At 48.7% G+C, this 12194-nt stretch overlaps 4 protein-coding genes across 4 annotated transcripts; 1 reads left to right on the top strand and 3 right to left on the bottom strand.

Annotated features, from left to right (window-relative positions):
• Positions 1-2887: 2887 nt before the first annotated feature.
• NFIA_041340 (uncharacterized protein) lies at positions 2888-4789 on the top strand (the record flags this gene model as incomplete). The annotated part of the gene is made up of 1 exon (XM_001266452.1): positions 2888-4789. One exon carries the CDS (start codon positions 2888-2890, stop codon positions 4787-4789), a length of 1902 nt encoding a protein of 633 aa, XP_001266453.1.
• Positions 4790-5201: 412 nt separating this feature from the next.
• NFIA_041330 (RTA1 domain-containing protein) lies at positions 5202-6187 on the bottom strand (the record flags this gene model as incomplete). The annotated part of the gene is made up of 3 exons (XM_001266451.1): positions 5202-5635; positions 5694-5942; positions 5995-6187. The coding sequence occupies 3 exons, from the start codon at positions 6185-6187 to the stop codon at positions 5202-5204; spliced, it is 876 nt and encodes a 291-aa protein (XP_001266452.1).
• A 586-nt stretch (positions 6188-6773) lies between these two features.
• NFIA_041320 (uncharacterized protein) lies at positions 6774-7369 on the bottom strand (the record flags this gene model as incomplete). The annotated part of the gene is made up of 2 exons (XM_001266450.1): positions 6774-6968; positions 7022-7369. The coding sequence occupies 2 exons, from the start codon at positions 7367-7369 to the stop codon at positions 6774-6776; spliced, it is 543 nt and encodes a 180-aa protein (XP_001266451.1).
• A 1971-nt stretch (positions 7370-9340) lies between these two features.
• On the bottom strand, positions 9341-10992 carry NFIA_041310 (uncharacterized protein; the record flags this gene model as incomplete). The annotated part of the gene is made up of 8 exons (XM_001266449.1): positions 9341-9657; positions 9712-9779; positions 9828-10210; positions 10267-10337; positions 10387-10423; positions 10475-10659; positions 10705-10846; positions 10900-10992. The coding sequence occupies 8 exons, from the start codon at positions 10990-10992 to the stop codon at positions 9341-9343; spliced, it is 1296 nt and encodes a 431-aa protein (XP_001266450.1).
• Positions 10993-12194: the final 1202 nt, after the last annotated feature.

Genomic DNA, 12194 nt, shown 5'->3' with positions numbered 1-12194 from the left:
CACTATCAGAGGCGACACGTACATTGAGATGTGGATTAGAATATAATCAACAAAGTTGTAAATATGAACACCTTAAAAGACTGAAGGATATTCGATTGTATCGATGTCGGCTTGGAGTGGCGGTAGTTGGCGAGTTGTCGTGTTGAGTGGATGATTTCGAGGATGAATTGGTAGAGACTGAAGCTGACTTTATACCTTTTTCGAGCTCTAAACAGCCCTGGACTATCGACTGCTTTTACATTCTTCGGATGGCAGACAGCAGTCAACTTGTCGATCAAAGTAAACAAGTAGCCGCTCTCAACCAATTCCAGGAGGATCAACACTCCCCGCATGTTCCAGACGTCATGTACACAACAGATTTGGCATTCCGGGGGCTCGCATATCGGGATACCCCCCTTTTTGCCCCTGCGTTTGCGGAAACATTACCGTTGTTTATTTGTTGTTGTCCCACGTGGAGTTCCTGTTCTCAACTAGCCACTATTACTTGTGTGGGAAATACCAATGTTGATGTCTTATTGTCGTATGCAGTGGCGATGTGAGACTTTGACAGATTGCTAGGATGATGATTGCCAATTCTACTTAGAGATACCTGTCAGGCCAAAGTCGTGGCGAGCATACAGTCCGGTCAACCGCCCTACTCATTGGTCATTCTAGAAGCATATAGATACAAATCAACATAGAACCAACCTTGTCCACTTTGTATATTCTCTTCTTGCTCGATCGACTTCTTTGGGGGGCGCTCTGGTAGTTGATGCTGTTTGCACTCACTTTCAAGGGATACTGCTAGGGGTTCGGTGGATCCCGCCAGGAATGCCTGGCGGCTCTGGACGCATTCAGACCTGGCAAGGAAACTGAATTACGTCAGTTATGTCATTTATGTCAGGAGAAATGACAAACAACAACGATCCCATCATTGTGCCTCGTCGGAGGATGCGTGAAGTGGCCTCTGTTTATGTCTGCGGAAGTGGTGACGCCAGCATTCTCATTCTCCTGCTGTCTAGGATTAATGAATGTGTTTCATGCACTTGCTCATTTACATTATGCATTCACTTGATTGACTACTTCGTTATATAGATGCAATCCAAGTGATCGAGGTGTTCCAGTCCATGTTGTTGACCATGAAATAATCAACATCCGCAGCTGACAGACAGCCTGAAATCAGTAGGTGAAGACATTGTTATAATAGGAAATGCTCAACTCGGCCACTATCCTAAACAATCTCCAGAAGTCGTAGGTTGTAAAATGCGAGGTCCAAGTTGTTCTTCCCGTCGGCCACTGTAGTTGGATATGCAGTATAGATTCGTGATCTCCCAATCTTAGCAATCATAAGGCATCTTAATCATCCATGCGATTTTACTGCATAATCTCGTTAAGAGCATGATTTTGCTTAGTGATAATGACAACTGTTACGTAGAAAAGGATATATTGTATGTTGATGGATATGGTGAGGTTGAGATACGGGAAATATATATTGTTGACCACTTTTCTCCGACCACCAATCGATACCAATTTGGTGTCAAAATTGCTTAACATAACTGCCATAATACTTTAGAATAGAAGAAGATAGACGACTCGTGCTTCCATCTCTTCTACATCATTTGCTGCTTTGAAGTGATAATAGCTTTGCCTGTTGAGCCCATAGTACTACGCTCTTCTAATTACTAGCGGACAGGCCATTAGCCGGCCAATAGCAGCAATTTCTTCTGTTTCTACCTATTAGTTTTGCTTCCTTGGACTATGTGAAAGCAGTCTACTAGTATATATGGTCTATGAGTTGTCCTAAGAACGTTTTTTAGCAGATCAGTCAGAGATTGACGCTTATGTGATTCTGCACATGGACTTGACGACATCCCTTGATCGCAAAGCATCCCTGAAGCGCTATCAGAACCAGTCACAATTCTATTCACTGACCCTTGTGCCTCTAGTGTCTTGCAACTTATCGATGTTTTCGAACCTAGTCTTCTTGTTTAGAAGCAGGATACTAATACTCCTTGATTTGAGCAACCGAGTGTGCCAAGGACGGGAATAGTTGATGGAAGTAACCTAAGGCAAGGGGAAGCAGAGATACAACCCTAGAAGTAATGGACCTCTGATACCAATTGGTCATGCCCAACTCAAAAGAATGACAAGAAGCGAAGAATGAACCGTTTGCTTCGAGATCATATTTTTATCTCATGACTAGATGAACTATCAAGAAAGGAAAGCCCATTCCGACAGAGGACATCGACATGACTGATGATCTGATAATGAATTCTTGAAGGTCCATTTCCTCAAGGCTCTTGTTATCTTTTCACAAATGTGCCCTCTAGAAGAAACATACCCAGCAGCAGGATGGCACCGTTGAATCCAGCCAGATCCAACAGGATTGCCGTGAAAAAGTCCTCTGGACATCATTCAGCACATTTCTATCCATAACAGCACAATGCCCGGACATTGGAAGATGCGTGCAGATTACGCTGCATATCTCCGAGCGAAGCAATTAATAAAGGACCGAGGAATAGATTCTAGGTACGGCCACTTCTACATCCGAAGATCACGGACAAATGCACGGTTTTATCACACTTCAACCAACAAGAAATTGCTGACGTCTGATCATTTGGCAGTTACCTTCCCAAAAAGCTCCATAAACCATGGATGGAAATCGCGACTTATCTAAACGCGTATCTCGACCCTGAGACAACCAGAGATACCCGCATATCGTACTCGTGTCTCTTCCTCAAAGGGGTAAACTATACGATTACGAGGACGATCTCCCATAAATGATCACATTTCCTGCAGCACAACCAAGTTGTCGTCATGTAATGATGACCCCTGATGAGGATCGGATTGTATCTGGCTGCCTGGAGATAATCAGCAGAACTACTAAAGGGCGGTTTCCGCGCCCGTCATGAATATCCCAGCGCAAGCACCTAACTGCACCTCGAACCAGAAACGGCGAAATATGAATTGGATTGCATTTGCGTTGGCAGTTTCCATACCTATCATTCAAGCACAGGCACCTCCAGCCCCTCAGCCAGAACCGATTGAAGTGACTGAGTTGCCTTTACCTCCCGTGGCCCCCAGCAACCACAGTGGCGCCTGTACAAAGAGCATTAACCCACATGGGACTGGTTGCATAGGAATTACCTCGGACACCTTTCAAGCTGGCGATTTTACGCCCGACGGGAACCACGTTCTTGCGAATGTCGAATTTATCGGTGCGCCAACGGCCCCGGACCCGGCCAGCATTTACACCGGCCAGCAATTGATTGCTGTCAAGACTGATGGGTCACTCTTCCCTAACGGGGATCCATGGAAGTGCCTCAGCTGTGGCGTCCCTGCAGAGCAAGCACAGAGCCTTGACCCCGCAAGGGATTATCCTCACGCTGCTCGAAATGGCCGTCAAGCTTTATGGGGCCGCAACATACTCGACTGTGGTGATGCTCTCCTTGTGAGCGACGAATGTACTCCAAACAAAACATATATCTATCCCATCTACTGGTCCAGTGGAAGTATGCGAGAATTGCGCATGCATCCAGATGATGTCCACATGGGTTGGAGCTCTTTCACCAAGGGAGGCCAGAACGCCTTCTTTGGGCGTTTGCAGTTCAACCCAAACCCAACGACCGGAAGTCCTGTCGTTCCTCGGTATGAGTTGATGGATGTGAACATTCTGGTCGATCCAAAAGGCCGCTCCTCGATCATGGCGGAGGGAACGCAGCTCAGATTACATGACGAGGCAATTGTTGTTGGCGAGCTGCGCGGCTTTAGTGGTGCTGGGGACGAGATTCTATACATTGGTCCTACAAGAGAGGCGAACAATGTTGACCTCTTCGCAGTACACGTCACATCCGGTGCTGTCCGTCGTTTGACTAGCCACCCGGAATACGCAGATCCCATTGCCTTTTCTCATGACAATCAATGGTTCGTGGTCATGGATACCCGGGGATCCAACCGCCAGATGTGGATGTCAGGCATGCGATATGTCCCGCCGCTGATCGACCTGGTCACCATGACTGCAGCTTCGTCTACCCGTAACAACGGTGCTCGTCGCTTTTTCCAGCCAATTCTAATTGATAGATATGGAGATCGAGGATCATACTTTGGCCAACAGGTCAATGCTGCTGGTAACGGCACAAGTGGCAGCGTCAACGATCCCAATTGGAACGGGCGCGCAGACCCTGCTTTCTCTCCGGATGGTACAAAAATCGCCTTCTGGCAATCTTTGGTAATTCCTCCCGCATGCGGTGGTCGGAATCCTCTTCCTTGTCCCGTTTCCACCGCCCCAGGTGGTCGTACATACCGCATGATGCTGGCCCATCTCACCAGTCGACAACCAGCGGCTCCTGCGCCTGTCTATACAGTACCAGATATGATTCCCTGGGCGACGGCTTTTTCTCCCGGCGCTAGCACCCCTTCACCATACCAATTGACAGCTGGACATTATACTCTTCATGGGAAAGTGCACGGCATAGCGCAAGTGCATCTCTCGGCTTACCCAGGATTCGAAGGCTTCAAGACTGTAGCTGTAAACTACACCAACTACAGCGACGACGGCCGGCATTTTATCCATGGCCGGGAAATGGTGACTCTGACATTGTCTGAATCAAATCCCTGGTGGAATCACCTGGATTGGTACTCGGATTTAACTCAAACAGGCGCAGTGCAGGCTACCAAGCGTACAGGCCCCTCTGGATTCCACTTGTCTATTGATGCTATGGAGAATATCTTCGAGGCAAATGGCACGCTGACAACTACGGTGGGTGGAGTTGCCTATTCGCAGCCGCAAATGGAACGTGAAGGATATTGAGAATCACATAGAGAGTATATGATCATCTTTTCTACAGTCCGAGCTCTCCGAACTTGATGGATCATAAACCATCAAACCGTTAAAGTGTGCGAGTAGTAATGAATGATTGGCATCATCTAGAACGGCTGGTACTTCGCAGTCATTCTGATAGCCAGAGCTATCCCTATGCTACTAGCTTTCGCTTTCGACACGCCGGATAATAACCAAACCTCTCGGCAACCTCGTAAACTGCAAGGACTTGTATTAAGCAGTCTACTAAACAGCCTGTTAAATACACCATGCACAACAATGATAACAAAGTCCGATGTACAACACCTTATCTGAGCGCATCACATTTCAACTGCTGATACGGCTTCTCAATGATATCACGCTTCTGTTCAAACCCGACGATGAGCTGGCGACTCATCTCGTATTACCTGGCAAAACTGCTATAATCCTCTGATAGTTCGACGTCCTCTTTCGAATCCATATACTTGGCAATCTCGCTGGGATGACAGATATTGAAGATGGCCATGGCGATGAAGATCAACACCGCATCGAAAATGTACAGAAAGATCTCGTGATGCAACAAGAACCCATCATTACCCTGAAGATACTCTATCAGTCGGAAGACGGACCGGATGAGGATCAAAACACTCGTCGCATATAGTATATTGAGATGTTTCCTCCATGGTATGTGACCCTCGAAGCATCGCGGGATTGGATATTTTCTGAGCTTCATGTCGAAACTACCGGCGGTTATAATAAAAAACCCGAAGAAGAGTATCTGAACGAAAAGACCGGCGACGATAATGTGCTCCCCGAACTTCATACTGTCGAGACTGCCGCTACTCTGAATGCCACCACCTAGCATTTGCGTCAGACTGAACTTTCTGACCAGGATATGTAGGGAGAGACTAGTCACCTGTGCCCTGCAGCAAGAACGAGAGGACGTCCCCAGTCACAAAGACCTTGGTCAACCACTTCTTCTTCAGCATCGCATGCGATTCCGCGCGCAGGACCAGAATTATCCGTCCGAGCAACATGTAGACCGACGCCGCCAGAAGGGCTGGAGCGAGGAGTAGAAACATCGTCTGAATGAGGTAGGGACCGAGAGTCCAATTGGGCGACTGGCTGCTTGACATGGCTCGTCCAGCATATCCGATTGTTTCGACTGGATGATCAGTTTTGAATATTGTTTGGGTATATTTCCAGGGGATACTAACAAATCCCTCCTATGAGGAATGGAATAAAAAACCAGGTTCGTGTCCGAATAAGCTGAAAGGCATGCCATAGTGTGGTTGTCGAGAATAGAATGGTGAAGATCACGGCTCCGGCCATGCTAGGATCATATCGGTAAAAGGCAAAATCAATTCTGGCATCAGATGCCGCATCTGCGGTTCCGTTGCGCGGCTCCATTTTGAGATCTGATTATGAGAAGTAGAAGTTGTGGTAGACAGCGACGGTCAGACGTCGATATGTACGACTATATGACTACGACAAGCCCTTGCCAGATCGTCGATTCAGGCACCACCAATCCCTAAATCAATCCACTGCAATCCGGTGGCTATTATTATCGCATCAGCAGTTTCAGCTTTGCGCCATTATGATCACTTTATGCACTATCATAGCAATCAAGCCAGGAACGAATGTACGAGATGGACCTAGTTCTTCTGGAATGAGGACCACGATGCATCCACACATAGCAACCAATAAAGAGTGCAGTTGGGCACTCTAATGTCGGTAGCGCTTGTTAGCGCAGCAACTAGACCGCGGAATATCCTGGCAGACTGCCATCAGCTATACGCGTATTCGGGTGTTCGTTTAGGGTACAAGTCCGCGATTGGCTGAAGTTGCCTATTGTCCAGGGGTATCGTTAATCAAGTAACCAGGCTTATTAGTGCATCCCTTTGTACCAGACTTTACAATATTATTGGGGTATTTGGAGAAGAGCTTGCGCTTGCATGGTGGAGAGAGAGTGTGTTATGCCAGAAACCTTTTGCACTCAGGCCCCATGAACTACATGGCCATGCACCAGTGACCCCCAAGGCCCTGCCTCCAGTCGAACCTTTGCCAATTTCGCCCTCTCATCCAATCTCTTCTGGTCTGGATCTACCTTGCCCGACTTCAATGGCTGCACCGAGCCATCAATTTGCAGGTCCGCACACAGCAGCGCCAGCGGGGAGGACTTCCAAATGTACTGGTTGCGAGTATGAATGACCGTGACGACGAGAACAATTTGCTCAAGACGACCAATGCGACGGGGAGCAACATCCACAGCCAGCGGATGCGGATGTATGGTACATTCGTCCACGCGTCGCCGGGCACTGTTCCCTGGCAAACGCGATTCCTGGCATTTGCGGTGAGCGCCGCGGCGATGGAGGCGAATGTCCCATTGATCTGGGTCAAGTTGCCGGGCCCGCCGTAGAGTGCGCGCAGAATATCAGAGGTGAAGTATGGCCTATTCGATACAGGCAGTGTTCCGAACCCTGAAACCAGGGAACTGAGGGTATTCCTCATTGCAAGGATTCCCAGCCAACTGATGGCGTAGTTGCACTGGCCGTCGTTGAGGCAAGGCTGTGCCGATGCTACGGTATTCATGGCCAAATTAGTGATGGAATGGTTGGATATGGTCGTGGTAGGAAAGCTTTCCTCCGTCAGATCGCCTCGCCTGACAATTGCTTGGTGTGTCGAGACGCAGAAGTAGAAAGCACATTTCATGGCCGTCATTTGAGGTGGCATGGTCTTTCCCGGAGTGGTGATAGCCGAGAAATTGAGAATGAGCGGCAAGCCTGATGTATCCAGGCGGACGAGGTTGACGTTCGTCGTTGCCCTGATGGTATACGGCGACCCTTCCGTGGTATTGGAGAAAAGACCCGCTGGGAAGCGTGTAGTTGTACGAGTACGTGTCGTCGTCTGAGCTAGCCAGTGTGAGTGCACTGGTCAAATCGCCGCATTTACTGCAGAAGCCGAGCGATTGATAGGGCGCAAAAGTGCAATTGCCTGTTGGACAGGTCACGGAGGATTAATCATGGAGCGACGTCTGCATGATGCCATTGTATATCGCTCTGTTGTCTCCAACGGCACTAAATTCATCCCAGGCCCTTGACCTGCCCCCCAGTCTTCATACATGCTTGTGTTGCATACCCGGATGGCGGTGCCTCCTTCGCGCGTAATGGAACGGGATCTGGCATCGATGACCTGCTGGGTGAAGGGACCAATTACCGCAGCAAAGACTAAAACAAAGGTCCCGAGAGAAACAAGGTGACTGCAGTTTATTAGCCAGGAGACATAATCATGAGAGAGAGTTTGCGCACTGAGGCACGTACTGAACAAGGAGCTGTGCTGAACTCCACAGACCACGACTGACCGAATCAAGAGCAGAAAGATCACTCAATTTGCTTGTATCCTTGAACTAAGACTATTTGAGTTGCGACAGAGCTTCTGCGATATATGTGGCCATGGCAGCTTTCATGAGTGTCGTCAGCAGGGCGATGATGGCGTTGAGGTTGATCCCCGCTGGCCAGTTTGGCTGCGTCTTTCCGTCATAGATGCACAGGACCGCGATGATGCCGATCAGCGTGAGTATGGCAACAACGCATGCTGCAAGCTCCTAGGACCAGTCCCAAAGTGACCATTGTATCTTCTCTTGGTCATTTGGTGGTTGGTAGTGGTGTATGGTTGTTGGCTGGTATGAAACTCCATGCACTGCTTCGTGATTGTGAATGGACTGGAACATAATCTGATGGACCCTTTGTCACTGCCATTCTGAGATATAATGTTCATTTAAAGAGTTTAGATCAAATATCGGCCCGCAGCCAACAAGGCTATGACCAGAACCCAGGGGAGCTGTTTCCAGCCAGCTCGAACACAGAGAAAGGAACATCATTTAACTCCTGCTCAGGCTCTCAGCTGGTATCGACTATCAAATAGTCTGCCGCATATACGAGAAATAACATGTTGTGGCCGAACATGGCAAGTGAGCGGCCGCTGAGAGCTGCATGGCGCCTCTGGTGGTAGTTACCGGCAATCAGGGTCTTGAATATCAGCCTCCACATCCTAGAGGCTGACAGGTCAATGAAATGAAACGCGCCATTTGTATCTTCTGATGCAAAGTCCATACTTTGACAGAGCTAGTACTGTCGAATAGGTGCAGGCATTGCTCGGTTGTGATCGCCTAGTTTGCGCTGGCAAGGCTGAAGGGATGGAGCTGAAGATGTGGTTCGTCCTATGGGCTGGGCCAGCCCAAGCTTTGTAGTTTATTTCCCATCGACGACAGGACTACGACCAGTACCAATTGCTCTCGTCCAGCCTTTCCGTAATGGGCAAACGTCTCGATCTGAAATCATCAATTGTCATGCGGAGGACAAGAGCTTGCATTCAAAATTGGGAATTCAGTAGTTTTGTTTACGTGTTACAGTCGCTTCATTATGTATAGGCCCTGCTCTTGGATGACGAGGTATCTTGTTCGTATGCATTAACGGAAAACTTTGTGTTACATAAATTGTGTCAATCAAAACATTGAAATAAACCCAGGAACCATATGAATCAAGCCTGAATGGTTTTGACGAGCTAATGTACACCCCCATCCTTCAGAGGGTCCAATTCCACCAGCCGCACAAAGCTGTTCGAGTCCCTCTTTTGAGGCTTGGTCTGATAGTCGACCGAGTACGACATCGTCTTGGCAATCTGACTCCTCTGTCCTTGGCGACTGGCGCCCAGAGCCCTTGCAGAGGGCGTGGTGGGCTGCGGGTACGATTTATCGGAGGAACCACCCAGCAGACCGGGGAAAAAGTGGGCGAGCATGGCGCGGCCGGTGGGCAGACAGGCGCAGAGAACGGCGATGCTGACTTCGATGACGGACCAGTGGACGATTGGTTGCAGTTCCACTGTAGTATATGGGTTAATATGATTTGGAGAGAATGGTAGGATGAGGCACTAACCGGTAGGATTCTTCCCCCAGCGATTGAGATAGAAGACGACGACACGGAGGATGGCGACGACCGTCAAGCTGTATGTCGATTAGTTGATATCCGCAATAATGTCAAGGAACACTTACACTAGACCCATGGCGAATATGACACCCACACCAAGCTTCTTTCTTCCAGACAGGTTGAGCTTCGAAATTTCATAAACAGGCATCAGGACCATGACTGTATCCACGGCGATGTTGACAAAAGCATTGGCGAATGTCGCGCTGGTGAAATCGATGCATGTTCCCGGCGTCTCTCCTGTCCAGCCGTCCCATGCAAGATGGACTGGGTTGCATCGCAGCGAGTCGACAAGTACCCATGTAACTCCAATGGCAACATTGAGTCCGATGATTGTGTACGTTGTGTATCGGAACGTGGGGGTCTGGAAGATTCGCAGAAGGAAGAGGCAGACGGAAATTTTGGCTAGGGAGATCTGCGTCTTGTATAAGACGACGAAGGCGAAGAAGCGCTGTGATGATATGTGAGTGTGCCGGCAGTCGGACTAAGGGAGAAACGGCCACTTACCTTGTTCACGTCTGTGATGTTGTCCGAGGGGATAACATCCCACATGTTCTTGCCGAAGCCAACTTGAATCACTGAATCCAGATTAGCTTGTGAGGTCGCTCAATCTTTGGGATAGCTTACTGGCAATGTTGACGGCAAAGATGGCTACCGCTAGCACCTGCAGATGGTCAGTCTGGTCTTGCCAGCTTATTCGAAGAGGATATCGTACATAAGCGCCGATGATGGTGTAGTCATCGGAACCCCAACCACCAGCCAGGCCCATGGATTTGGCGGCCATTCGGTTAAAGAAGAAGATTGAAGCAAGAATTAAAGGGACGAGTGTGGCAGCTTCCACCTCGGGCCGGCCCTGGTGGACGGGGACATTGCATGCTCGGTCGCTCAGGCGTTTTGCAACTTCTAAAGTCAGCTTGGACCCTAGATCATGGCCGTTAAACGTACGTAATGATTCTCTGACGGTGCATTTTGTGGAGGCGCAAGCTGTGAGCGCATTCTGGTATGTTGTGTCGCCGCAAAGACACAGCCCATCCGAAGAGCTGCATGCTGTCGCATTGGATGAGAGGAGCTGCTCCTGACACAAGACCTACTCCTCTTAGTCCTCCACTCTCAATAATCCAGCAATTTGCGGGGACATACCGCACACTGAGGCAGGCTAGATTGCGCAGCCGAAGCCACAGCAGTGAACCCTGCGCCGACAACCGCCGCAATCAATATCCGACGAACAAGCATATTAACTGTGGACAGAGAAGAGAAAAAATCATACGATTCTTCTGAAGTTATGATAGAAGCTTTCAGGGCCTGAGACAGTCGTCAAATATGGAGAACGAGGGCAGCACACCAGCTAAAAAATTCCTGTCGACCGGTCCAGCGTGCGCATAGAATCATGCTGGGCAAATTAGCGATCTGCAGAGTCCTGACAGAAACGCGGATCGAAAAGGAGGGATCTCCATGTCTGACAGTCGACGATCCTCTTCATTGGCTATGTTTAGCAGTCGAGGCACAACCGTATTCTTCTCTGGGAATCTTGTCCTTGCGCTAAAACGGATTGTTGGACTAGGGGTAAGGGGGGTCTTTCAAACAAGCAGGACAAATCATCGTGAGCACCACGTAACTATTGCCTCGTATCCATCAATGGGATCAACAAGATTCTCTTGGTGTCGGAGACTAAGTGGGGATAATATCCCTTTCTCGCCATGGTCTCCACTGCTCAAAGAGGCTTGATCTCCTCGGGGAATTCGTCAAACTCTGCTTATTTCACATGCTGTGAACGATGAGGATACAGAAATCTGGCGAGTTAAGGAAATCATTGCACAGATCCATGGGATTAGTGAGACAAACGGTTCGCAGGGTTCGGTTTCATGTCGAACTACCCTAACTGCCAAATCTTCAGACTTGTTACCCCTCGGTTATAACAGCCTGGCAGACGATGCTACACTGGCCGAATGCTTCTTGGCCGTTCAGAAGATCCACTATCTTCCACCACTAACGGCATGAAAGGACAAGACAGGAAATGATCTCCACTGGTGCCATGATTTGTCACAGTCTGGATTCTCTTTCTGTACGTCACGTCGGCTGAATGGAGTAACTCCTCCCGTGATTATACTTCCGCCAAGATGCACCAAAAGGAGTTATATACCGTAGCTTCTTGGTATCTTCAGTCTGGGTTTCTTGGTATCACTGACTCATCCCATCAAGAATAACTAATAACTAGTTAGTTAGTACCTGCATTAAGAATGGCCCTCGGATGTAATGGCTTGTGCTCGATGCGCCAGTTTCACTTGTGAAACTCACTGATTTTTGAGGCATCAACAATCCTATTAAATATTCGGCATATATTCCCTGACTACATGCCGATATACTCTGGAAAATGCATGTCTCGTACTTTCTGAATTGACAACTCGACACTATCTCTAGCCGAGGACAGCGGCTTG

This window comes from Aspergillus fischeri, genomic scaffold (genome assembly GCF_000149645.3).
Source record: "Aspergillus fischeri NRRL 181 1099437636247 genomic scaffold, whole genome shotgun sequence".
Classification (NCBI taxonomy): Eukaryota; Fungi; Ascomycota; class Eurotiomycetes; order Eurotiales; family Aspergillaceae; genus Aspergillus; species Aspergillus fischeri.
Note: the sequence above shows the minus strand (reverse complement) of the source record. Positions and strands in the feature narration are given on the sequence as shown.